This window comes from Canis lupus, chromosome 37, assembly GCF_011100685.1.
Source record: "Canis lupus familiaris isolate Mischka breed German Shepherd chromosome 37, alternate assembly UU_Cfam_GSD_1.0, whole genome shotgun sequence".
Classification (NCBI taxonomy): domain Eukaryota; kingdom Metazoa; phylum Chordata; class Mammalia; order Carnivora; family Canidae; genus Canis; species Canis lupus.
This window is the reverse complement of record NC_049258.1, coordinates 11455119-11482312: the sequence shown is the minus strand read 5'-3', so window position 1 is coordinate 11482312 and position 27194 is coordinate 11455119. Positions and strand designations below refer to the sequence as shown.

Here is a 27194-nt window from a genome sequence, read left to right as displayed (position 1 = left end):
TATATTCTGATGTTCTAAATAAACAAAGAGGAAATGGGAAAAGTGCATCCATAAATTATCCTTATGTATTGGAATTACTTTGGATATTATTTAAAAGTGCACATTCCCAAACCACAACCAAAGCCTACTACAAAGTATCTGGAAGTCAGGCCTGGGAATCTGTACTTTTGATAAGGTTCTCAGGTCATTCTAATACACACTAATGTTTTAAGTATTTGAACACAGAGTAAAAACAAATAATATTATGAGAAATGGTTTCAGAGTAAAACATTTCATGATAAGAATTTTAATAAACCTACCTGTGTAGCCTTGTCCCTCATGCAAGGAGCAGCTTGCCCATGACTATCACGAGGCCAGTGGCCAGAAAGGTATGGAGCAGCAAGTGTATCCAGAGAGGAAGTACGGCGGATAATACTAGAGGGGCTTGAGGATGGTGGTCGTGTCTTGTCACCTAGATTAAAACAAATATATGTATTTTTAAAATAGATTAGGAAGGAAACAAAGTAGAAACTAAGTTTTAAACTATGTGGAAATTCTCTAACTTAAATATAAAAAACAAGCAAACAAGCTACTAATTCACACAAACTTGGATGAATCTCCAAGGAATTAGAGTGAAAATAGTTATTCTTAAATGGGTACATACTGTATGATTTCATTTATGTAACATTATTGAAATGAAAAAAATTCAGAAATGGAGGAAAGATTAATAGCTGCCCAGAGTTAGAGATGGGAGAGGGAAAATGAAGTAGCAGAAGAGAAGCAGGTGTGGTAACAGGGCAACATAGAAAACCCTTGTGATAAGGAGCTATTCAGCTGGACTCCATGCAGTGCTAGAAATACAAACACACCAAGAAGATTAAACAGTACAGAATTATATACACGCACAAATGAGTTCAAGTAAAACTGGAAAAATCTGAATTAAGAGCAACAGATTGTACAACATCCATATCCTGGTTGTAATATTGTACCATAATTCTACAAAATGTTATCACTGAGGGAGACTGGGCAAAGAAAGTATAAAAAATGTGTATTATTTGTTACAACTGTAATCAACTCTACAGAAAAACAGAAAATAAGACAAATGTATATATACCCATTTAAAAATGTTCATCTTGGTTTTAAGATTAAATAGGTATAATGTACAAAATACTTATTACACCACCTATACTCAAAATGATATAAGGCAGTTAAGGTAAAGTTACAGGAAAGTTCCATTTTCATCAGCTCTATATGACACATACCTCAGGGAGATTTTGTTACAATAAAACTGTATTAACCAGGCTACAGGAGCTATCATTGAAGCCACATATGCAAAAGTCTTTTCCATTTCAAGCTACAGAATATGTATTTAGATGTAAGCAAAAAATAAAAACTAAAAATATTAGAAGTAATGGGAAGTGAGATGGGACACAGAAAAAAACACCTTTTAATCTCCTTTTTTTCTTTTTATGGGGGAAGGAAATAGGCTTAGCTAATTTATGCTTTAAAAGGAAAGAAAGATTGAAAGAGTGAGAGAAAGAGAGAAAGAGAGAGAGAGAAAGGACGCAAGAATGCCAGCAAAGGGGAAAAAAGCTTTAAAATATTAAATATAGAAAGAAAACACTAAAAATATTAAATATAAATATATGTATAAATAAGACTGCATTATAATGCTATCATTCTAGTTCTATATGATAACAAATACCTTGCTAATCTTAAGCCTATATTTGAAAACACTTTGAGATACATCTCTTCTATTTGTATTACATTATGTCTTAGTAAGGATCTTGCATAGTTACAAGTATAAAAGTTCAGCTGCTGGTTATGTGACCCATATTAACAAAAGATTCAATTCCACTAACATAATAGTTACAGCAGCTGTGTTGCTGATAATCATAAAGCTGCTTCACAGATATGCCTCAGATACATAATTTGCTTTCAAAATGGCACAATTATTTCACTAAAACAATGCCTAATTGTTGCAAATGCTAACCATCTCTGTGTATCCTTCCTTTTATAACAAACAGAAAATAAAGAGTACATATCCATAAGTTCAAGAAAGCATGGTCTCACATTATGACAAGTGAAAAGGAATAAATGTCCATGGTCCACAATTTTTTAGTGAAAACTAAAAAAATAATCTCTATGGGGCAGCCACGAGAAGATCGTTCTCAGCTAGGGGGAGAAAAGACACATATATTCGGTAAACTGGGGTTCATTCATCAAAATGAAAATTGCTGAAGTTGTCTGGTACTTTTTTCCTACTATGATGCTGATTCAGTCACCCACCCGTACACTAATCAAACAGACCTTACTATTGGGTCTGATTCCATTTTGAAGATTTTTAATTATCCAAGAGTTGACTTTTCAGCTAGGCCCATTACAATCTTCTATAATGAAATGGGGAATAGAAAAATTATACATGGTCACATGTAAAAATACTAAACATTTTCTTTTTATAACTCCTTTCCTGTAACCCATTCATTTAAACATTTACTAAAGGTGTGTGAGCCAGTGCAAAGCCTTAAATATTTAAAAGACTAAGTTACAGTCTGCTGTAAAGAGTACAGTCTACATTTAGCTTGTCATTATTCCATTTCAATCCAAGTTCCCCAAATTGACAGTATTCGTCCCTAATTATGAGGGAGTTTAAGGGTTGGGAGAGAGCCTCAACAGTCAAAGACAACTCAAAGAATCCCATCCCACCTGAACAAAGGCTGTATTTATAAGGAAATCCAGAGAAAAAAACTCTTTGACAGCCAACAAAACCCTTCTTGATCTGGCCTCTCCAGCCTCACTCTGTTGCCTGTACCACCTCAATTGCTACCTGCTGAATGACCAGCAGTTCCCAACAAGTGCTATGCCCCTGCATGCATCCACACCTTTGTCTCTACTTAGGTATCCCTAGAGATCCCTTTCTTTGGTTTGGCTAATTCATGTTTAACCTTTCGAACTTCAGCTGTCTAAACTGAAATTCAAAATTCAGTTCAGGTATTCCCTCTGGAAAATCTTTCTTAAACAGCTGATACTCAAGCCCAAGAAACACATCAACTTCTAAGTCAAAAGTCCTACTGTGTACTGCCATAGCATGGTTCATAGAAATAGTCTCTTGAATGTTCCACTACAGAATGAGGTTTTGAAGGGCAGGAATTTTACTTCCCCTCCATCCCAATGATAAAGACAGTACCTGATATATATGCAGAGAAGAGAAAGACTTTTTTTTTTTTTTTAATTTTTATTTATTTATGATAGTCACACACACACACATAGAGAGAGAGAGTCAGAGACATAGGCAGAGGGAGAAGCAGGCTCCATGCACCGGGAGCCCGACGTGGGATTCGATCCCGGGTCTCCAGGATCGTGCCCTGGGCCAAAGGCAGGCGCCAAACCACTGCGCCACCCAGGGATCCCAAGAGAAAGACTTCTAATGTTACTATTCTTCATCAACAAGGGCAAGCGTGTGCAATAAATTGTGATATTCTTGTTAATCCAAAGTAAAGCCATAAAATCAAATATTGCCTATTATGAATCACATATGGCATCTTTTAAAAAAAAATGAAACTCATAGAAAAGCTATTGCCAGGTCATGGGAAAATAGGAAGAGGCTGATAAAAGGGCACAAACTTTCAGCTATACAATCAATAAGTAAGGTCTAAAGATCTAACTTGTGACATGGTGGCATGGCTGATTAACCATGCACTGTACAGTTAAAATTTGCTAAGTGCACAACTTAAAAAAGATAAATATTTGAGGTGATGGATATATATATATCATATATATATCTCAAATCATGGTGTGCACTTTAAGTATCTTACCCACCTTGTCAATTATATGTCAGTAAAGCTGGGGGAAAAAAGTAAATTAAAACAAAACAGAGGTTCAAACTTGACTTTGTGTTTTTAACAATCAAGTCTTTTAAAGAAGTTAACCGCAGCAGGGTGTGGCACTAAAAATAGCAGTCAGCGCCTTGGGCTCTGGAGTTCAGAACTCACCAACTATCTATGACCAGTTCTACTGGTTCCTGAGTGACTTCAACGATAATAGTACAGCATCCCAAACCGCAGCCCGTAGGTATTACATTAACCGCTTCAATAGACTGTGTTAAATTTAGGTATATATAGAACTTAATCAGGTACTGGCTTAAAGGCTGTATTCATACTTGTTCCAAAAGAGGGGGATAAAACTCCTTTTTCAAGTATAAAAATGATAAATACTCCTCATAAAGAAACCTAACAGTACAAATAAAAGCAATCCCAACAGGCTACCACTCAGAGATAACCATTTTAATGAGTATATCAAAATTTGTCTACCACTCACACACACAATTTTATATAAATGAGGCTCCATTAGGGATGCTATTACTTATTGTTGAGAAATAAAATGGGCTTGTTGAGGACCTATTTCCATTGCAATAAATATAAATCTATAATTCATTACAATTTTTAATAGATGTATGCTATCCTACTGATGGATATACCTTGACTTAATCCCATAATGATGGACATTTCCAGAGGCAGATATAGGTCTTTTTACATTTAATTATCTCTCAGTGAAAAAATTTCTAGATATCAAATTGTATATCTAAGGACATACCTAAGTTAAAATTTTAAGTACTGCCACATTGCTTCCCACCAGAAAGGATTTTGCCCTCACAAGAGTATTCATTTACCCACATTCTACAGTATATTTTATTAATTTCTGCCAATCTAAAAAAAGATGAAAAATAACATTTTATTTGCATTTCAATTATTACTTATAAAATATTCATTTACTGGCAACTCGTTCTTTTATACATTACCAGTATTTTAAAAATATTACTCCTTCCTTTTCTCAATTTTATAGAGATCTTTTCTTCTGAATAAACATTTAAATTAAAGGAGTTCCTTCTGTTTCATTTTAGCTTTTCTCATTAATTTCAGGAAAATGGGGCAGCCTGGGTGGCTCAGCAGTTTAAGCACCTGCCTTCCGCCCAGGGCGTGATCCTGGAGTCCCAGGATCGAGTCCCACGTCAGACTCCCTGCATGGAACCTACTCCTCCCTCTGCCTGTGTCTCTGCCTCTCTGTGTGTGTGTGTCTATGATGAATAAATAAATAAAATCTTAAAAAAAATTTTCAGGAAAATGTAGTCAATTTTGTGTTAAATAGTATGCAGTCTGATTAAATTCCTATAAAAGTATATGCCTATTCATCCACTGTCTAAACTTATACACACACACACACACACACACACACACACACACTTCCCTTCCTTCAAAATGTCTGTGGAAAGAAATACCAGCATAGCTAATTTTATTGTGTTTTGCTTTACTACGTGTTTTTTACAAACCGAAGGTTTGTGGCAACCCTGAGTTAAACTCTATCTGTGCCATTTAAAAAAAAATTTTTTTTTTAATTTATTTATGATAGTCACAGAGAGAGAGAGAGAGAGAGAGAGGCAGAGACATAGGCAGAGGGAGAAGCAGGCGCCATGCACCGGGAGCCCGACATGGGATTCGATCCCAGGTCTCCAGGATCGTGCCCTGGGTCAAAGGCAGGCGCCAAACCGCTGCGCCACCCAGGGATCCCTATCTGTGCCATTTTTTTTTTCTGTGGCATTTTTTTAACAGCATTTGCTTACTTCATGTCTCTTGTGTCACATTTTGGTAATTCTTGCAGTATTTCAAACTTTTTCATCATTATATATGCTATAGCATCTCTGATCAGTGATCCCTGATATTATTATTGTAATTGCTTTGGGGCACCACAAACCACACCTATATAAGGCGGTGAACATAAATGTTGTGTGTTCTGATCGCTCCATTGACCAGCAGCTTCTGCCTTTTCAAATCTCCCTCTCCTTGAGCCTCCCTATTTCCTGAGACACAACAATGTTGAACTTAGACCAATTAATAACCCTACAATGGCTTCTATGTGATCAAATGAAGAGTCCTACATCTCTAAATTTCAATCAAAAGTTAGAAATGATTAAGCCTAGTGAGGAAGATGTGTCCAAAGCCAAAAGAAGGCCAAAAGCCAGACCTCTTGTGCCAAACTGTTAGCTAAGCTGTGAATGCAAAGGAAAATTTCTTGAAGAAAATTAAAAGTTCACTCTCGTGAATATTTGAATGATAAGAAAGCCAAACAGCTTTATTGCTGATATGGACCACGTGTTAGTGGTCTCGATAGGTGATCAAACCAGTCACAACATTCCCTTAAGTCGAAGCCTAATCCAGAGCAAAGCCCTCACTCTCTTCAATTCTATGAAGGCTGAGAGAGGTGAAGAAGCTGCAGAAGAAAAGTTGGAAATTAGCAGAGGTTGGTACATGAGGTTTAAGAAAAAAAGCCACCTTGGGGCTGGCTCAGTCAGTAACTCTTCATCTCAGGATTGTGAGTTCAAGCCCCATGTTGGGCATGGAAAGTACTTAAAAAAAAATGTTTAGGGAAAAAAAAAGAAAAAAGCCATCTCTATAACAAGTACAAGACGAAGCAGCAAGTACTGATGTAGAAGCTGTACCAAGTTATCCAGAAGATCTAAGATAATACCAAACAGATTTTCAACATAGATGAAACAGCCTTATATAGGAAAAAAGATGCCATGTAGGACTTGGTTAGAGAGGGGTCAATGCCCGGCTTCAAATATTCAAATGAGATGTTGACTCTTTGTTAGGGATTAATGTAGCTGGTAACTAAGATGAAGGCAACGCTCACTGATCATACTGAAAATCCCTGGGTCCTTAAAAATCATGCTAAATCAATTCTGCCCATGCTCTATAAATGGAACAACAGAGTCTGGATGACAGCATATCTGTTTACAACATGGTTTACTGAATATTTTAAGCCCACTGTTGAAACCTACTGCTCAGAAAAAAAAGACTCCTGCCCAAATATTACTGCTCACTGACAATGCACTTGGTCACCTAAGAGTTCTGAAGAGATATACAAGATTAATGTTGTTTTTGCACATGCTAACACAACATCCATTCCACAGCCAATGAATCAAGGAGTCATTCTGACTTTTCAAGTCTTATTTAAGAAATACATTTCATAAGGCTATTGCTGTGTGATTCCTCTGATGGATGTGGGCAAAGTAAAATTGAAAACCTCTGGTAAGGATTCACTATTCTAGATGCCATTAAGAACACTCGTGATTCATGGGAAGAAGTCAAAATATCAACATGAAGGGGAGTATGCATGGATTCCAACCTTCATGGATGACTTTGAGAGGTTCAAGACTTTAGTGGAGGAAGTAACTGCAGGTATGGTAGAAACAGAAAAACTACAATTAGAAGTCAAATCTGAAGATGTGACTGATTTGCTGCAATTTTATGATAAAACTTGAACAGATGAGGAGTTGCTTCTTACAGATGAGCAACTGAAAGTAGTTTCTTGAAATGAAATCTACTTCTGGTGAAGATGCTATGAAGACAGTTGAAATGACAACAAAAGATTTAGAATATTACATTAACTTAGTTGATAAGGCAGCAGAAGTGTTTGACTTGAATTCTGGAAAAAAAATTCTACTGGGGGTAAAACTGCTATCAAAAAGCATCACATGCTACAGAGAAATCATTCATGAAGGGAAAAGTCAATCAATGTGGCAAGCTTCACTGTTGTCTAATTTTAAAAAATTTCCATAGCCACTCCAAACTTCAGCAACCAAGACTCTAATCAGTCAGCAGCCATTAACATCAGAGGAAGACCCTCCACCAGCAAAAGATGATTTGCTGAAAGCTCAGATGATGGTTTGCCTATTTTAGCAATGAAGTATTTTTCAATTAAGATATATACCTTGGGTTTTTTTTTTAGACATAATGCTATTAATAGGCTACACTGTAGTATAAACATAACTTTTAACATGCACTGGGAAATAAACAATCTGACTCATTTTATTGCAACATTCACTTTGTGGTGGTGGTCTGGAACAGAACCCACAATGTCTCCAAGGTATGCTTGTATCCTGGACATAAATCCTTTGTCAAATATATGGAGGTGGAAATTTTTTCCTAGTTTGAGGTGTGTCTTTTCATTTTCTTAATGATGTTTTTTGAAGCAATTTTTTATTTCAATATAATATAAATTTATCAACTCTAACAGTTTATTTCCTAAGAATTCTTTGCCAACCTTAAGATCAAGATTCGCTCCTAAGTTGTCTTCTAGACATTTTTCAATTTTAGCTTTGACATTTATTTTTGATTCATTTAGATATTTTTTTGTGTATAGTCTGAGGAACAGATCAAGGCCTATTCCCCCCCAAACACACACACATTTATTTCAGACCACATTTTTTGAAAATACTATACTCTCCCCTACTGAACTAACTTAGGAACATTTACTGAAATGTGGAATATTTCTGGATATTCTACTCTATTCCATTGATCTATATCCCCTGTCCATAGGCAGTATAGCATAAGTTCTTCAACTTTAAATAGTTATTTTTCAATAGTTTGTCTACTTGCATTTCAATATAAATTTTCTTGCAGTTTCATATAATTTTTAAATGTAATAGTAAACAATAAAATTTTACGTATTGATATAAATTTTAAGACCAGAATAGGAGTCACTGAAGCTAAAATCCTTGGTTCATTCCTGATCTTATGAGGAAAGAAAGATGTTAGCTATAGGCTTGCTTACACACACACACACACACACACAATAGTCTTTCATTAATAAAGTTATCCTCTAGCTCTAGTTTCCTAAGAGTTTTTAGCAAGAAGGGGCGATTAATGTTGTCAAATACATTTTCTGCATAAGCTGAATCATCATGATTTTCCAACTTTGCTATCAGATAACGGCAAAATACAGTCAATTCTCCTTTTTCATAGTATTTATGTTCTATAGAGTCTCTAATGAACATTAAAATAGTGAACCCTGGGCAACCCCGGTGGCGCAGCGGTTTAGTGCCGCCTGCAGCCCGGGGTGTGATCCTGGAGACCCGGGATCGAGTCCCACGTCGGGCTCCCTGCATGGAGCCTGCTTCTCTCTCTGCCTATATCTCTGCCTCTCTTTCACTCTCTCTGAACAAATAAATAAATAAATAAATCTTTAAAAAAAATTAAATAAAATAGTGAACCCTGAACCACTGTTTTCAGGGGAAATCCAAGGTTAGATCTATGAGCTTCTGATCGCAACATTTTCATCAATCAATTAATAAACAGCTTTGTTTTATGTGTTTCCGTTTAAAGACACCTTATTTAATATACAGGATTGATTCATAAACATTGAAATCATGGCCAACATCACTATAATTCATGCCTAAACAAAGTTTACCTAGCACACATATTTTCTCCATAAAGCACATGACATTCTTCTTGTTTAGGAACACTAGACAGCATGCCAGCACTAGTTTGGAGGCTATTTTATTTATTTTATTTTTTATTATTTACTTTTAAAGGCTATTTTAAAGAAAAATCAACGAAAAAGCAAAAAATGAGAAAAATGTAATACTAAGTAGACTGTGAAAAGAATACTTGTTTACAATATGAGAACTGAAAGAAGGCAGAGTGTTTTGTTCAGCCTTAGCTAGGAATATATACATCAGGTGACTCAAATTTTTCACTGAATGTACCAAATGTCACAAGTATTGATTCTGGAGTTACAAATAAATTTTAGATAGTGAACAAATTTTCAAATATGGAATCTTTGAATAGTAAGGATTCACTGTATACTTTTTTTTTTTTTTTTTTTACAATCAAACCAAATCTGTATACTTGGCATAAATTCTAGAACTTGTGTTTACATTTATGAAGGATGTTAGTTTTCTTAAAATAGCTTTGTATGGCTTTGATATTGGAGTTACATTATCTCAAAATGAGAGTAAAATATTTTCTATTTTCTGGAAGTGCTTAGGGACAATTGGTATTATTTATTTCTTTAAAGTTCTATAGAATTCATGTTTGAATTTATCTGGACAGTTTTCTTTATGAGGTTTAATTATGAAGTCAATCTCTAATTGACATAGGGATAAAGGGATATTCAGATTTTCTATTTCTTCTTGTGTCAGCTTTGTTAGTTTGTCTCTTGCAAGGAATTTATCTACTTCATCTAAATTGTTGAATTTACTGGCATAAAGTCCACAATGGTCCTTTATTATACTTTTAGTTTATGCAGGATCGGTAATAATACCCTCTCTTTCATTACTGGCATTGGTAATTTTGTATCTTTTTTCGCTTCATCAATCTAACTAAAGGTTAGTCACTTTTCTTTATCCTTTCAAAGAACCAGTTTTTTATTCCATTAATTTTTCTCTATTACTTTATCAATATTCTAAGTCACCAATTTCTGTTTTATTTCCTTCCTTCTTTCTTTTTAATTTGCTCTTCTTTTGCTAACTTATGATAGATGCTTAGAAAATTACTGATTTTGGATTTTTCTTCCTAATATAAGCATCTTTCAAAACTATACATTTCCTTCTAGGTATGTCTTAGCTGTATCCCAAATAATTTATGTTGCTTTCATTACCATTCAATTCAAAATACTTTCTAACTTCCCTTGTGGTTTCTTCTTTGACCCATGTATTATTTAGAAATGTTTTTTCAATTTCCAAATATTTTCCATAGAGCTTTCTGTTACTGATTTCTCATTTAACTCTGCGGCACTCAGAAAACGTTTCTATATGATTTCACTCCTTTTAAAGTAAATGAGACTTATCTCATGGTTCAGCATATGGTTTATCTTGCTGAATGTTCCATGTACAGTTGAAAACAATGTGTACTGTGCTGCTGTTGAGTGCTCCATAAATGCAAATTAGATTATGTCTGTTCGTAATGTTGCTTGTCTTCTAACTAATTTCTGATTTTCTATCTACTTGTACTATCAATTACTAGGAAAGGAATGCTGATCATTGCTTCAGGAATTCTGAAGCTTTACTAATAGAAACACACACTGTAAAAAATACATTCTTATAATATAAATTGATCCCTTTGTCATTATGCAATATCTTTCTCCTTATTCTTGTCCTATTTATTTATTTATTTATTTATTTATTTAAAAGATCTTATTTATTAGACAGAGAGAGAGAGAGAGAGAGAGAGAGGTAGAGACACAGGCAGAGAGGGAAACAGGCTCCATGCACGGAGCCTGACATGGGACTTGATCCCGGGACTCCAGGATCAGGTCCTGGGCCGAAGGCAGGCACTAAACCGCTGAGCCACTGGGGCTGTCCTCTTGTGTACTTTAAATAATAATCAATACTCTAGCTTGTGTTCAATTCTGTACAGTGTGTATTTTTCCCACTTTTTAGTCTTTGGTTGCATATAATTGAATCTTGCTCTTTGTTAGCTCAGTCTGATAATCTCTGTGTTTTAATATAAATGCTTAGACCATTTAATATTGATATGGTTACCTAATTTATTTTCTATTTGTCTCATCTGTTGTTTTTCCCTCTTTTCCTAAATAATTTTGGCATGAGTATTTTTAGTAGTTCAACACACTCTACCTTCAAATTATATCACTTTGTATATAACCTGAGACTTTTAGGACCGTACGTTTTCATTGCTGCCTACTGTCCTTTGTGCTACTGTTGTCATATATTTTATGTATATGTTATTTATACCAATATTACTATTTAGCTTTAAATAATTATTCTCTAAAAAAAAATCAAATGATGACAAAAAAAGTCTTTTATCTTTCTATTTCCAGTGCTCTTTATTCCTTTGTATAGACCCAATTTTTTTAAAGATTATATTTATTTATTTGACAGAACAAGAGACCAAAGCGAGCACAAGCAGGGGAGCAGCAGGGAGAGGGAGAAGCAGGCTTCCTCCTAAGTGGGGAGCCCAATGCAGGGCTCCATTTCAGGGCCCTGAGATCATGATCTGAGCCAAAGGCAGACACTTAACCAACTGAGCCACCTAGGCGCCCCTTGATCCAATTTTCTGATAGCCTTTTCCTCCCACATAAAGAACTGCCTTTAATATTTTAATATTTTTTGTTTCATTTTTCTTTTTTTTTTCTACCTTTAATATTTCTTGTAGTGCAAGCTTGCTGGCAAAGAATTCTATCAGATTTTGTACATATGAAAAAGTATATAGCTTTCACTTTGATGGATACTTTTGCTGGGTATAAAAATTCTATCTGGGTTTACAGTTTTCTTTCAACCTTCTAAAGAGGACCTTCCATGGGATTAAGGGATATAACTTCCAGTTATAAAATAATTAAGTCACAGAGATGAAAAGTGCAACACAGGGAATACAGTCATTAGTATTGTAATAACATTATATGGTGACAAATGGTAAGTATACACTTATGGTGAGCACTGTGTAATGTATAGAATTCTTGAATCACTGTGTTGCAGACTTGAAACTAATATAATTTTGTATGTCAATTAAAGTTCAAGTTAAAGAGGTATCATTTCATTCTGTTGTCATATATTATTTCCAGCAAAAAATTTGCTATCCTTTTTTTCCCTTTGTACATAAAATATTATTTTCCTCTAGCTCCTTAAAAATTTTTTTCTCTATCACTGTTTTTTTAGCCATTTGATTAAGATGTACCTCAGTACGGTCTTCTTTGTGTTTATTCTGCTCAGGATATTGAACCCCCTGGATCAGTAGGCTTACAATGTCTATAAAGTTGGGAAATTTTCAGTCACTACTTCTTTAAATTTTTCCCCCTCCCCCTTACTTCTGGAGTAAAATTAAACCCACATTATACCACAGGTCACAAAAGCTCTGTTCATTTATTCATTTATGTCTTTCTTTTCTCTGTTTAATTTTTGGATAGTTTCTACTGCTGTCTTCAAGTTCATTGATCTTTCCTTCATTAGATAAAAAACTGTTATTAATCCTAATCAGTGATTTTTTTTTCATTTTACTTAGTGTAGTTCTCATCTATACAAATTCCATTCAGTTCTTTTTTAAATTTACTTTTTCTTCTCACTACAGTTTTCCTTTAAATCTTTGAGCACATTTATAATGCCCATCTTTTTAAAGTTTTTGTCTGCTATCATCTTTGTTATCTTGTTTTCACAGTGTTATCTTAGTCTTAGTTGTCTCCTGGTTTCATGTTTCCCTGATTCTAGTCATTTTTAATTGGATGCTATACTCAGTGATATACTTTTAAATGTCTGGAATTTGTTATCTCCTTTAAAGATTGTTAGGCTTTGTTCTGAAAGTCAATAAGTAACCTGCAGATTGGCTTGATCTTTGAAGTCTGTTTTTAAGTTTTAGGACAGATTGGGGAAGATTTTACTCTCGGCTAGTTTAGCCCTACTAATAAGGCATGGCCCTCTTGGGATTTTTACTGAGCATCCTGGGTGATTAAAAAAAAAAAAGCAATTCCTCAGCTTTAGGAATTATTCAACTTACAGCTCCCCAATCCTTGTCCAGCTTCACGGAATTTTACTGTACATACACACATTCTATACACTCTTTTAATAAAGGCTAAAGGAAACCCCTATGCAGATCTCTAATACTTTTTCTACATGGCTCCCTTTTTTCTGAAGTTCTGTCTAGCAATTTTCAGCCACTTCAACCTCTCTGAACTACAATCTCTATCTCATCAATTCAACCAGACATCACAGACTGACCAAGAAGACTCCCCCTGCATGCTTTGAAATGTGTCTTCTAGCAGAAATCCAGGGCAATTATAGCATTCATCTTACTTGTTCCCTTTTTCTCAGGAATCATATTCCCTCACTGCTTGTTATCCAATATCTAAAAACAGCTGTTTGATATCTTTTGTCCAATTTTCTCATTGTTTACCATAGGAGGTTAAGTCCAGAGACAGTTTCTCATCATGGCCAGAAGAAGTCTCTTCACATCCAAATAATCATACTTTAAACTCAAACTATTCCTGAGCTATTATCCAGAACCATATATGTATTTTCTGCTTAGTGAGTTGTTTTATTCATGGAGTAGTTTTGATGCATAAAGAACTATATAAATAATGAGGGAAAAAATGAAAATAAAAATGAGAAAACAAAGAAATATCTAAATACAACTAACACTGACTTAGCAATTAATACATATCAAGCATTGTGCAATTGCTTTCCATGCATTATCTCATTTTAACACTTTGAGGCAGGGACTACTCAATTCATTAATTCAATAAACCTTTATTAACACCTATTACTAGACTCTTCTAGGTACTGGTGACATGGCAGTGTGCACAAAAGTCAAAAGGCATCATCTTTAGGAGTTTATCATCATTAATCCCATCCTCCAGATAAGGTAACTGAGGTTTAGAAAAGTTAAATAACTTGTCACCATTACAAAGTAAGAGGCAGAGCCAAGATATGAGTGTAAATCTTTTTAAAACTGGACTCCGAGCAAGACCTACTATATTAGAAGGCCTGACACAGAACTCAAAGTCTACTAAGAAACACAGATAATTAAGTACATAAACAGTATGACAAATACTAGAAGAGTGGTTATGGCCACAGTCTAAGACGAGAACTCACAGGGCACCTCACATTTTATCAGAGGCAGAAAGAAGAAATCTGTCCCACACATTGGTTAGAAATCCTTCAACACTTTGCTAAATTTCCACAGCTAGAACATCCAGTTCATTAGGCACATTTCCTACTTTTCCAGGCTACTGAAGGCAAGAGTGTTGCTAAGTTTCTGCCTCAGTATAACAAGAAACACCCTTCCTTCAGTTTTCAACAATACATTTCTCATTTCCTTTTGAGCCCTCACTTGCAGCTTCCTCAAAGCACAAATTTAATGTCTGTTCAAAGAAATTTCTCTATCATGATCAACAAAATTCTTACAACCTCCACTCACTGCCTGGTTCCAAAGTCACTCCCACGTTTATATATATTTGTTATGGTAACACCCACTTTGCAGTTACCAAAATCCATATTAACTATTGCTGCAAAACAAGTTACTAAAAAACTTTTGGCTTAACACATCAAACATTCATTATCTCACAGATTCTATGGGTCAGAAATCTAGGTGTGATTTACCTGAGAGTCTCTGACTTGGGTCTGTCACAAGCATGCAATCAAGATGTCAGCTGGGACTGCAGTTATCAAGGCTCAAGTGGAGAAGGATCTGCTTTCAAGCTCATTCATAGGGCTAATGGCAGACTTCAAGCCCTTGCTGACTTTTGTCAGCCAGAGCCCTCAATTTCTTTACATTTGGGCCTCTCCCTAGGACTACTTAAATATAACAAGTTCAACAGAAAGGACTCACAGAGAGCAAATAAGTGAGGAAAGGCAAGATGCAAATGACAATCTTTTAGTAACCTAATCTCAGCAATGGCATCCCATCATTTTTGCTGTATTCTTTCATCAGAATGGAGTCACTAGGTCCAGCTCACAATCAAGGGGAGGGTATTACACAAGGGCATGAATACCAGAAAGTGGGTCCATTGAGAGCCATCTCAGAGGTATGATGAAAGTAGTAGTAATCACAAATGAGGGATACCCAAGGGAAGAGGAAATGCCTAGAAGAGCAGAGGAGGTAGCACTTGAACCAACTCTTAAAAATGGGATTTTGATGGTAAGGGAATAGGATTGGATGTGCCAAAAGAAAAAGAAATGGTGAAATATAGCTCTAGAAGTTACATGTACTTTATAATGGCTAAAACAAAACGATGATTCAATATGACCACGAATTGACCAGAGGAGGCCTTGAATGCATGTCAAAGATTTTTGGATTTCTTTCTTTCTTTCTTTAAGAGAGAGAGCATACACCTGCAAGTGCACATGGGGTGGGGTGGGGGAGGGGGAATCTTAAGGCAGGCTCCATGTCCAGTGTGGAGCCCGATACAGGGCTCAGGCTCACAACCCTGAGATCATGACCTGAGCCAAAATCTAGAGTCTGAAGCTTAACTGACTGAGCCACCCAGGCACCCCAAATTTTGGATTTCTTAAGGGAAATGACATAATCAGACTTGCATTTTAGAAGAAATTTTTTGGCAGCAGTACAGATGAAGAATAAACTAAGTCAGGAAAATCTATCCAGTGGCTATTGCAATAATCCAAGTTAAGTAAGGCAACTAGAATCAAGACACAAAATATTTCTGAGCAATTCAAGAGATCAATAGTTCTGAGTCCACTTAGGAGTGTCTATGTGCAGTGTGTTCATTATGAAGGGAAGGGGACAGAAGTGCAGCAGATTGGAAAGAATGTGGAATTTGAAACTATCTAGACCCTGTTCAAATCCAACTCCATCAGCTATAGTGCCACCTGGTTAAGTTACTTAACTGTTCTGAATCTCTCTTAATGCATCTGTAAAATAAATAGAGTTGTTATGAGGGCTACATGACAATGCTTATGCACAAAGCCAAGACACAATGAATAGCATCTAGCATGATTATGATTTCCAAAAGTTTCATGCTTGGGCAACTGTAAGATATTTCTTTGAGAAATGCACTAAGTTTTATATAGGTATAGAATGTTTTACACATTAGTGTGGCTACAGAGTATGTATGGAGTTCCATGCCAGAAGGACAAATTTGAAAGTAATTTGTGTAAAAAACTATTGGTACACAAACAATTGATGATCCATAAGAGAAGGCAATATTGACTGGAACCCTGGGAAACAAGAATATTCCAGGGACCTGCAAAGAAAGAGAAGTTTGAGAAAGACCCTGCCTCTGGATTGCTGTGAGGATTAAAAAAGAAAAAAAAAACATAAAACACTAGTATGTAGAGCATACTGTACTCCCTTCAAAAGTCAAAAGCCATTTCAATAAAGCCAACAGTCAGAAGTCACAATGGACAGTCAGGCATGTATAAGAAGCGAAAGGTTAGACATGATCCCTTAATAAAAGTTCCTTATGAGGGGAAAGAAATAAACTAAAAACCTTACAAAGGAATAATTGGCCTTTAATTCATCACTCTAAAGCCAGTATTGCAACCTTTTTTAACACTAAAATCAAGTCCAAAACAAACAGAGGAAATGCTTTGTGGTGAAACATGGACTTAGCCCTCTAGCATATACAGTACCAGCCAGCTGTAAACAAAATTCATGCTACTTTAGTTCATAAATATGTCATAGCTCCTTTCTGGGCTCCCACTGTGGTCTTTCACTTCTCTTGAAAACAAACAAAAAAACTCCACCCCAAACTAAAATAAACAGATCCATCTGCAATGAATCACAAGCAATTCTGAACCTATCATTTCTACTGCCTTCTCTATTCATCCTATGTTGCCTACCTTCCACAGAATTCATTCAATAAACATTTACTAAATATCTTTTTTTTTTTTTTAATTTTTATTTATTTGTGATAGTCACAGAGAGAGAGAGAGAAACAGGCACCATGCAGAGAGCCTGACGTGGGACTTGATCCAGGGTCTCCAGGATCAGGCCCTGGGCTGCAGGCGGCACTAAACTGTGCCACCGGGGCTGCCCAAAACAGTTCTATTTTTTAAATACTTTGAAGTAGAATGTTTCATTTCTGTAATAAAAGGTCTAATAAAAAACCTATTTGGGGTTGCCTGGGTGGCTCAGTTAAGCATCCAACTCTTGCTTTCTGCTCTGGTCATGATCTCAGGGTCATAAGATTGAGCCCTGGATGGGGCTGTATGCTGGATGTGGAACCCGCTTAAGATTCTCTCTTCCTCTCTCCCCAACCCCCAAGCATAAAAGTGCTTTCTTTTAAAGAAAAACAAAACAAAAAAACCCATCTGTATTATGGCAGTGATTTACAATGGAATTAAATGTTTAAGAAAAAAAAGATTAAAAATAAGGCAATAATGTTAATTCCACATGCTCTGGGTCTCTATTTGGACTGTTCTGGTAAAGTTTTCTCTTTGAGCTGGCTTAGAGAAAGTTTCTTCTGTGTATGTGTTCTCTATTTTTGTAGAGTGATGTTCTGTTCTTGAATTCTTTGAAGAAAGTAATTTATATCTAGAGGAACAGCTTTATCATGGTGCCCTTGGGTGGTACTTGTATTATGTTTTAGACCAGTCTCAAGATGAACCTTAGCCATTGAGCCCCTCTATGACATTTAGGGATCTAAGTAAAAGTAAATAAATAATGGATTATCTAGTTGAAGAGGTATGCTGGCTGTTTATTTCTGTAGGTTTCCATCTTTCGGATAGTGGTGGATGAGGATATGTAGTGAAATCACATTTGGCATGACTGAACCACAGAGAAGGTGATGCAATGAGGATGAGGAATAATACAGAGGATAGTGGATGAGTTAGAAGTAAAATCACAATCAAATCAGTATACATATTACTAGTCAAAATAACTAGGTTCTAAAGATTTTATTGAGAAGCACCTGTCACATCAATGGGCAGAACTATACATGCATGAACTTAGTTTATCTAGAGTATCTAAACATTTAGGAAGTACAATTTTTAAAATATTCTGTTTTATACTTTTAAAGAGAGATTAGTAATAATCCTCATCCAACATAAGGATCTGTTTATTAAAAAGAGGCATTGGGGATCTCTGGGTGGCTCAGCGGTTTAGCCGCTGCTTTCAGCCCAGGGCGTGATCCTGGAGTCCCGGGATCGAGTCCTGCATCAGGCTCCCTGCATGGAGCCTGCTTCTCCCTCAGCCTGTGTCTCTGCCTCTCTCTCTTTCTCTCTGTGTCTCTCATGAATAAATAAATAAAATCTTAAAAAAAAAAAAGAGAGGCGTTATTTAGAGTGTAATACAAAACATTGGATTTGGGATGCAGTTTTCTTTATTTTCTGTATAAGCAAAGAAAGAAGAAAGGAAGTATGTTTGAATTCATACCTCTTGCATTAGATGCATGCCTCCAAATTAGGCTATATTTAGTCCCATTTCATAAATGAGCATTCTTGAGCCCAGAGAGTTAAGTCATGTAGTATTTCAGAGAGTCACTAAATGTGGGATTTCAACTCCTATTTCATTTCAAGATCATTTTTTCCCCCAAAGATTTTATTTATCTATTTCAGAGAGAGGGACCAAGAGAAGGCAAGCACAAGCGGGGGACAGGGGGAGGGGAGAGGGAGAGGGAGAAGCAGGGCTCTATCCCAGGAACCTGGGTTCATGACCTGAGTTGAAGGCAAATACTTAACTGAGCCACCCTAGCATCTCAAGGCCTGTGTTTTAAAATCTTGTCACAATTATTATGTAATATAATTTAGTTGACATTGACTAATTATTACAAATAAACACTATACTAGGGTGGATGTTTCAAAAGAACATAAAAATAAGGCATAATATATATGAGAAGTTCCTCCATTCTTGCTTCTAGTTGGAGGAGTCTCTAGTAGTGAGTTCCTCTAAGATTGTCTGGCATGAGTAATTTTAGGGGAAACAGAGAGAGTAAATACACTGATAGTGGATAGAATGGTTAGAGTGATCTGGAAAAATTGGCTGAACAAGTTGGAAAACAGGGCATTTCAAGTAGAAGTATTTTTCAGTGTTTTAAAATCACAACCAATATTTTGTAAACATAGATACTGAACTATAATGTTAGAAATCTTAAAACAGACATGATTTCAAAAATAAAGCAGTGGTGATTCAAGGAGAAAAAATTGTCATTGATAAAGAAAAGTATGTCTTTTTAAATAATTATGATGTATCAGAGTGTTTACTTGCCAACAGGTTTGTCGTCCCACATAGTATGGAAATCAGTGAGATTTTTTACTTAGGAAATCTTTGCTTTTATTGCCGGAAGTGCAAGAAAAAGTACCAGCTTTGCAAAATAAATAATAAAGACAGAATAAAGTTTGCTTATTTTGGAAAGCAGGGGGAGGGGAGATGAACCAGAAGATATTTTCTGCCGAAATTATTCAGGTTGATTTTTTTGAAAGTTAATCTGTTAATTGAATCAAGCTTAAATTATAAAAACTATTCTTGGAGATATTTTGGCCAAGAGGGAACAAAACTCAGAGAAATGTTCCTCACATTGTTTTAGATGGAATTTTCAGGCATGTCATTGTAAAAGTATTTCCTTAAATCATCCTTTAGAAAAAGTGGTAGATGACTTGCTTTTTTTCCTTTGGAATCCTTATTTTTCAGTGTTTTATGAGGTCAAAGATGAAGAAATGTTAAAAAGCACCAATTTGCTTTATCCATCTTTTTGGATTTTTCCTTTGTTTGAGATATATTTTTCTAGACTTTTGGTTGCCAATAAGAACCCAACTTCTACTAAGTAGAATGGCAATAGAATTAATGAAATTCTGAATAACCAAGAACCTGCATAGATCTGTCCACAAGGATGTTTTCAGGATACTTTGTCATAATCTTTCATCTGTGTCTGTTAGCATCATTCTGTTCTACTGTTTCAAATTAACAAGTATTTATTGAGTTTCTGCTATGTGCTAGACAAAATTTTAGTTGCTGGAGAAACAATTGAAATAAACAAATGAAATAAGACAGAGTAAGTCTGTGTCCTCAAGTTCATATTTTCTAGTGTAGTAACTTTCTCTCCATAGCTAGGAACAAGGCCGCAGACCATTCCAGACTCGTGTTTTCATCTGCAAGACCCATGAGACAGGGGGGCTTCTTCCCCACCAACTCCAGGTAAAAAAATACCAAGGGACTGTGTTAGGTTTTGTGCTCACTCCAGCACCAGTTACTGCACCCAAAAGGAGAGGTACTATTGTTAACCAAGTCTGGGTCCTTTATACATGCTATTCAAGACCAGAGTCTGTTGCCAAAAGAAAGAAAAGGATGGGGAGAGAGTATATACTAGACAGGCAAAGATTTTGGTCTTCCTTGATGTTTGCATTTTGAAGTTTGAGTCCTTATATTCAGTGTTTCAAATAAACTTACCAACACTTTACTAACTTTGAAAGCTTGAAAGTGTTGGTTTTTCTCCTTGTTTCTTTTTTTTTTTTTTCTTGTTTCTAAATCAAGGGTAATTGTGATCTTCAATATGATGTCCAGAGGGTCAGACAAGTAATTTAATGATTTCAGTGTATTGTTCCCACGTTATTTGCCATACTGACAGAAAGGTAGTTGTATAAAGATGTAGTTTTAGAAGTTAATGTTCCATGATATTCTAGTTTAAGTTCTCCAGAAGATGATCCTGAAATAAGGAAGGACTTGTTTGATTGAGGAAGTAGGGAAGACACAGGGGGACAAAAGCCAATAAGAATGCACTGAAAAGTAGTATACTATAGTGTGGAACTGGAGCTCACTTGATGAGCACCTCTGATAGATTATGTAGAAATACCTCAGTGAAGGAGAAAGCTAGGATATTTATCCACCACTTCTTATTCCTTAGAGGTTGAGAGTTTGAAGGATGTTGACTCCCAGGCACTTTCTGCTTGCCCTCCTGCCAAGTTGAGTTTGCTCCGTTAGTTAGAGAATGCTCCCAGGCAGAGAGGTACAGAAGCTTGAGAAACTGGAAAACTGTCCATAGAAACTGTAGGTGCTCTCCTTTGTGGCTGTGAATGAATTTGGGTGGGGCATTGATAGATTCAGGTATAATTTCTGAAAGATACTGTATATCCTCAAAGTAGGTAAATTTGTCCTTTGAGTTTTCACCAATATTCCCATGTATTGCTAGAACAACATAAATACCTACACTAACCAATGTTCCTCCCACCTCAGTTTCTCTTATACTATCATATACTATCATATACAACTATCATATACTATGTTATGGTAGTTAACACTGTCTGCTAAAACATAGACTAGAAATTTCAGTAACTTAACACAGCAGAGTCCTCTCAGGCTTTTGTATGTTGAGTGGCTCTCTCACATAGCTGTCCTCCAACCAATGACTCAGAGACCCGAGCTGAAACTTCACTAGTCCTTTCTGTGCACCACATAGACAGGGGAAAACTTAGAGATGGTACACTTATTCTTACATCAGCTTTGGTCATGTCACTTTATTCATAACACATGGCAAAAACCAGTCATGTGGCTCCAGCCTAACTGGATGGGATGCATTAACTGTCCCTGACCTATTTGACAATGAAGAATTGTCACTCAGCTGTCAGGAAAACAACCAGTAGAGGAGAGCATGTTGACTATGAGGCCTCGGCTCAGGATACATTTTTGTGTTTCTTTTAGATGACTTCAACATTAAATCCTTTTTTTTTTTTTTTTTTAAGATTTGAGAGAGCATATGTGAGAGAGAGCATGTGTGTGGGTGTGTGTTGATGTAAAAGAGAGAGAGAGGCAGAGGGAGAAAGAGAAGCAGGCTCCCCACTGAGTAGGGAGTCTGATGCAGGACTCTATCCCAGGACCCTGGGATCATGACCTGAGCCAAAGACAGATGCTTAACCAGCTGAGCCAGTGCTCAGTGCACCCAGGTGCACTAAATCTTATTTTTATAGGAAACATGTGCTCTTCAAAATAGAAAATATTTATAATTACATTAAGAAAGTATAAACCGTTGGGGCACTTGGGTGGTTGAGTTGGTTCAGCACTGATTCTTGATCTCAGCTCAGGTCTTGATCTCCAAATTGTGAGTTCAAGCCCCACTTTGGGCTCCATGCTGGATATAGAGCCTACTTAAAAAAATGTAAGTATAAACTGTCCAGATTTTAGTAGGATTTTGGTTTCTGTAGGAGACTATAGTTATGAAAATAATAGGTATTTATATTATATTCAGAATAAGAAATTATAATATTAAGTGTGCATTACTACCCTAGAATTTCATTTCTTCCCCCCCACCCCCTGGAATTTCTGATAATCCTTTAGGCCACTCAAGTTTCAAATAGGGAGACTATAAAGAAAGTTCAGGGACATTATGCCAGATATAAGGCTTACCAGGAGTGGGTAAACCTTTTATGGAAAGGGCCAGACAGTAATATTTTAAACTTGTATGCCATATAGTTTCTGCCACAACAATCATCTCTGACATTGTAGCAAGAAAGCAGCCATAGGTGACATGTAAATAAATAAGTATGGCTATATTCTAATAAAATTTTATTTATGGACACTGATATTTGAATTTCATATAATTTTCACATGTCATATTTGAATTTCATATAATTTTCACATGTCACGGAATACTCTTGGTATTTTTTCCAACCTTCTAGAAATGTAAATACCCATTCTTAGGTACGTGGCCTATGGTCATAGTTGGCTAACCCCTGCTGTATTCTATAACTGACAAAGGAGACATAAAATCCGTTCCTTCAAGGATCTTATAGGCTAGTGTGAGAGACAAACAGTTGAGTTCAGTAGACTGTGTCGCAGGTGCTAAAGTGTATACTCAGTGCTTCTACAAACAGAAGAAAGTTGGGGAACGTTTCTTGGATATGGTACTTGAACTGGGTCTTAAAAGGGTGGGATTTCATCAGGATAAAAAGGAAGTTAGCCATACTCTATCTGTGTGGCCTTACCATATTGACTATATTTTGATTTCTTGAGCAAAAATACTCTTTTCTGCCTCATATCCCTTGCACATTCTTTCCTCTTAGCTTGAAGAACTTTTTCTCCTTAGCTAACTCATGCTAATTCTTCAGGTCTGAGCTTGATGACACTTCTATTCCATAAGCTTTCAGAACAATCTGTTCTTCTTCCTTCTTAAGTCTCATTAGGTTTCTGATTACTTGTGTAGAACCTGCCTGTCCCAACAGACCGTAAATGAATATAGTGCCTGGCATGTGTTGGTTTTAAATATTTTTAATTTTTTAAAGATTTTATTTGTTTATTTATTTGAAAGAGTGAGTGAGAGAGAGCATGAGCGAGGTCGTGGGGGAAGGGGCAGAGGGAAAAGCAGGCTTGCCATTGAGGAGGGAGTTGACATAGGGCTTCATCCCAGATCATGGGATCATTACCTGAACCAAAGGCAGCACTTAACCAACTGAGCCACCCAGGTGCCCCCAAATATTTTTAATTTTTTAAAATAATAATACATGTACATGATTAAAAGAAGCTCATGCTTCATGGAAGGATTTAAAATGGAAAATAGATATTCTTCTCCATGGCTTCTTATTAACAGCTTTTTTTATTTTCTTGAAGAATTTTTATATAGTGATATACTCCTACACATATAACTATTTGTATACATATATATTAACTTTTGACAACTTTTGTAGAATGGTATCATACTGTATACAAAGTTACACATTTTTATTGTTAAAGTTGGAATGTTTTTTTTATACATAGAGCTACTTCTCTTTTGGAAGGATTATATGATTTTTAACTTTTTTTTTTTTTAGGTATAACTAACTTATATAGCGTAGACCTCACTCATTTTATTGAAATCGTATTTCATATGTAGATGTACCATGATTTAATAAATTTTATTGAATAAACTAGGAGATTGCAAGAGACATACATATAAATATTTGAAATTATTTTCTTATGAAATATGTATGATTTACCAGAGATGATTCTAAATGCTGCACATAGATTTTTTTTAAGCAATCTTCACAACAAATCTTAAAAGGAATATCTTAATTATCCCCATTTTATTTATTCATGAGGAAGAGGCGAAGACACAGGCAGAGGGAGAAGCAGGCTCCATGCAGGGAGCCCGACGTGGGACTCGATCCCAGGTCTCCAGGATCACACCCCGGGCTGAAGGCAGTGTTAAACCACCAAGCCACCTGGGCTGCCCCAGGTCAAGGTTTTTAATTCAAACTTTGGACAGAGCCTCTGTTTTAAACACTATATTCTATTGACTCTTTCTAGGAGCAGTAGGAAAAATAGGGAATACAGGTTGGGATAGATTTGGAGGAGTGCTTAAATGCCAAACTAAGATTATAGATTTTATTCAATGTGTATTGTGTAATCATCGAAAACTTTTAAGGGAATTGGTAACATAAATGGTAGCAGAGTGTAGGATGGAGGAAGGGAGAAGCTGTAGGCAGACTAGTGTGGTGGAACTGTTAAAGCAAGAAGTGACAAAGGCTGAAATTAGGTCTGTAATATTGGGTATGGAAAGGAAAGAACGACTAGAAAGGTATTGTTTGATTGGGAGGGTAGAGGAGAGGAAACGGTTAAGTGATTTGGGGGAGGCCAAGAATACTTGTACCTCAGGACTTTTCAGCTTGTTCTACAGCAGGATCCCTCCCCTGATGCCCTTGTCTTTTTCCCCTGTCTGTCCTAAAGTCTCTATTCACATATAACCTTACCAGAAAGGCTTTCCTTAACATCTGTATAAAATGGCAACCCCTCCCAGGGGTTCCTGGGTGGCAATCTGATTTGATTCTTGGTTTCATCTCAGGTTGTGATCTCAGGATCATGAGATCCAGCCCGGCATCCAGCTCAGCATAGAGTCTGTTTCAGACTCTCTCCCTTGTTCTCTGCCTCTCCATACTGTGCTCTTTCTCTCTCATAAGTAAATAAATGTTAATCTTTTAAATTTATATTTTAGTTTTTTAAAAGATTTTATTATTTATTAGAAAGAGAACATGAGTAGAGACAGAGGGAGAAGGAGAAGCAGACTCGTTGCTGAGCAAGGAGCCTGACTTGGGGCTCGATTCCAGGCCTCTTGAGTTCATGACCTGAGCCAAAGGCAGACCCTTAACCATCTGAGCCACCTAGGAGCCCCATCTATCTATCTTTTTTAAAAAGTGGCAACCCCTTACCTCATGCTCCCTAACTCCTTCACCCCACTTTTTTTTTCTATTGTTACTACCTAACCTATTTGTTGGTTTTATGGTGTACTTTCCCTGTTAGTATATATTTTCCAATAGCAGGGACCTTTTTCTTTTCTTCATTCCTGTATCTATAATAGATATTTAGGGATCCCTGGGTGGCGCAGTGGTTTGGCGCCTGCCTTTGGCCCAGGGCGCGATCCTGGAGTCCCGGGATCGAGTCCCGTGTTGGGCTCCTGGCATGGAGCCTGCTTCTCCCTCTGCCTGTGTCTCTGCCTCTCTCTCTCTCTCTCTCTATCATGAATAAATAAATGTATATACAATTAAAAAACTGTAACAATAATTTTTTACAAACAAGGTATTTTCCAATACGAACTCTGAGTCAGTTCACTTAGTTTTTTATTAATTTTTTATTATTTTTCCAATCTTCATATTTATTTTCCTAAAGAACATAAATTATTTTTCCAATCTTCACATTTATTTTCCTAAAATAATTTTCTCCCATTTCAATTGCTTTTAATACAGAGCTTATAATAAAGACCCAGTCTGCTTTTGACTATATCTAATTTTAATCAATTAGAACATTTATTTTCTTCTGAAACAATCATTATCATGTAAAATTTTATAAGAGTATACTGTGCAGATACATACATAAGATTATATACATGATCTGCATAGGGCTTTTGATGTATGAAGATGTAATATATATGACATGACTATAACATAAAAGAAGAGTCTAAAGAGACACAGCTGATTAAAGAATCTCTGCCTTTTACTTCAAGTATATAAAAAGTTATCTATATTGTAATCCCCTCAGCTACCAACAAAAAAATTTATACAAACCAATAGCCAAAAAGCCAATATATAACTTAAAATGGATTACTAAACAATAGTCAAGTAATCCAAAGGAAGATAGGTAAGAGGAGAAGGTGACACAAAAAAAACAGAAGGGAAAACAGAGAGCAAATAATAAAACAGCCAAACATAATAATTGCACTAAATGTAAATGATCGAAACACATTAAAAAACAGATATCATCAGACTAAATTAAAATAACCAGATCCTGGGGACCCCCCCGTGATCTCAGGGTCATGAGTTCAAGTCCCTCAATGGGCATAAAGTCTATTTAAAAAACAAGACCCAATTATATGCTGTCTATAAGACAAACCCACCATATATAATACAGATAGGATGGAAATATAGAATAATATTGAAAGATGGAAAAAGTAGACCATACACAAACATTAAAGTAGATTGCAGAACAAAGAAAATCACCAGAGATAAGAAAAAAAACTCATAATGATAAGGTCAATATAAAAAAACATAATGATGCTAAATATTCCTGCACATTAAAAAAAAAAGTGTCAAATACATGAAGCCAAAGCAAACAAAAATGGAAGAAAAACCTACTATTGTATTTGGAGAATTCAACTTCTTAGTAATTGATAAAACAAGTAGACAGAAAATCTGCAAGAATATAGAAGAGCTAAAAACTACTATCAATCTATTTTACCTAATTTAAATTTATAGAACATTCCACTCCCAACAACAGCTAAGAATACAAGAATACATATGGGCACATTTGTCAAGGCAGATGAAACATTTTTCAAGGCAGATCATATGCAGGGGCATAAAACAAACCTTAATATACTTAGAAAAAATGAAATTATATATAAGAAACATGTTCTCTGACAAAGACTCAAACTAAAAAACAATAAAAGAAAGTTATCTAGAATATTCTCAAACAAACTATTTATAACTACCTCATGAGCCAAAAAAGTTTCAGGGAAAGTAGAAAATATTTTGAACTGAAATATATATATTAAATATATAATATTAAACTTTCACTGTGTGT

At 35.8% G+C, this 27194-nt stretch overlaps 1 protein-coding gene across 4 annotated transcripts in view; it reads right to left on the bottom strand.

Moving 5' to 3' along the window:
* FAM117B (family with sequence similarity 117 member B) overlaps positions 1–27194 on the bottom strand; it is an 84955-nt gene that overhangs the window by 44560 nt on the left and 13201 nt on the right. For all 4 annotated transcript variants that reach the window (XM_038585425.1, XM_038585422.1, XM_038585424.1 and 1 more), the window contains exon 2: positions 300–451. In XM_038585425.1, coding sequence (XP_038441353.1) covers positions 300–451 — 152 coding nt within the window. The remainder of the gene's footprint in view (positions 1–299; positions 452–27194) is intronic.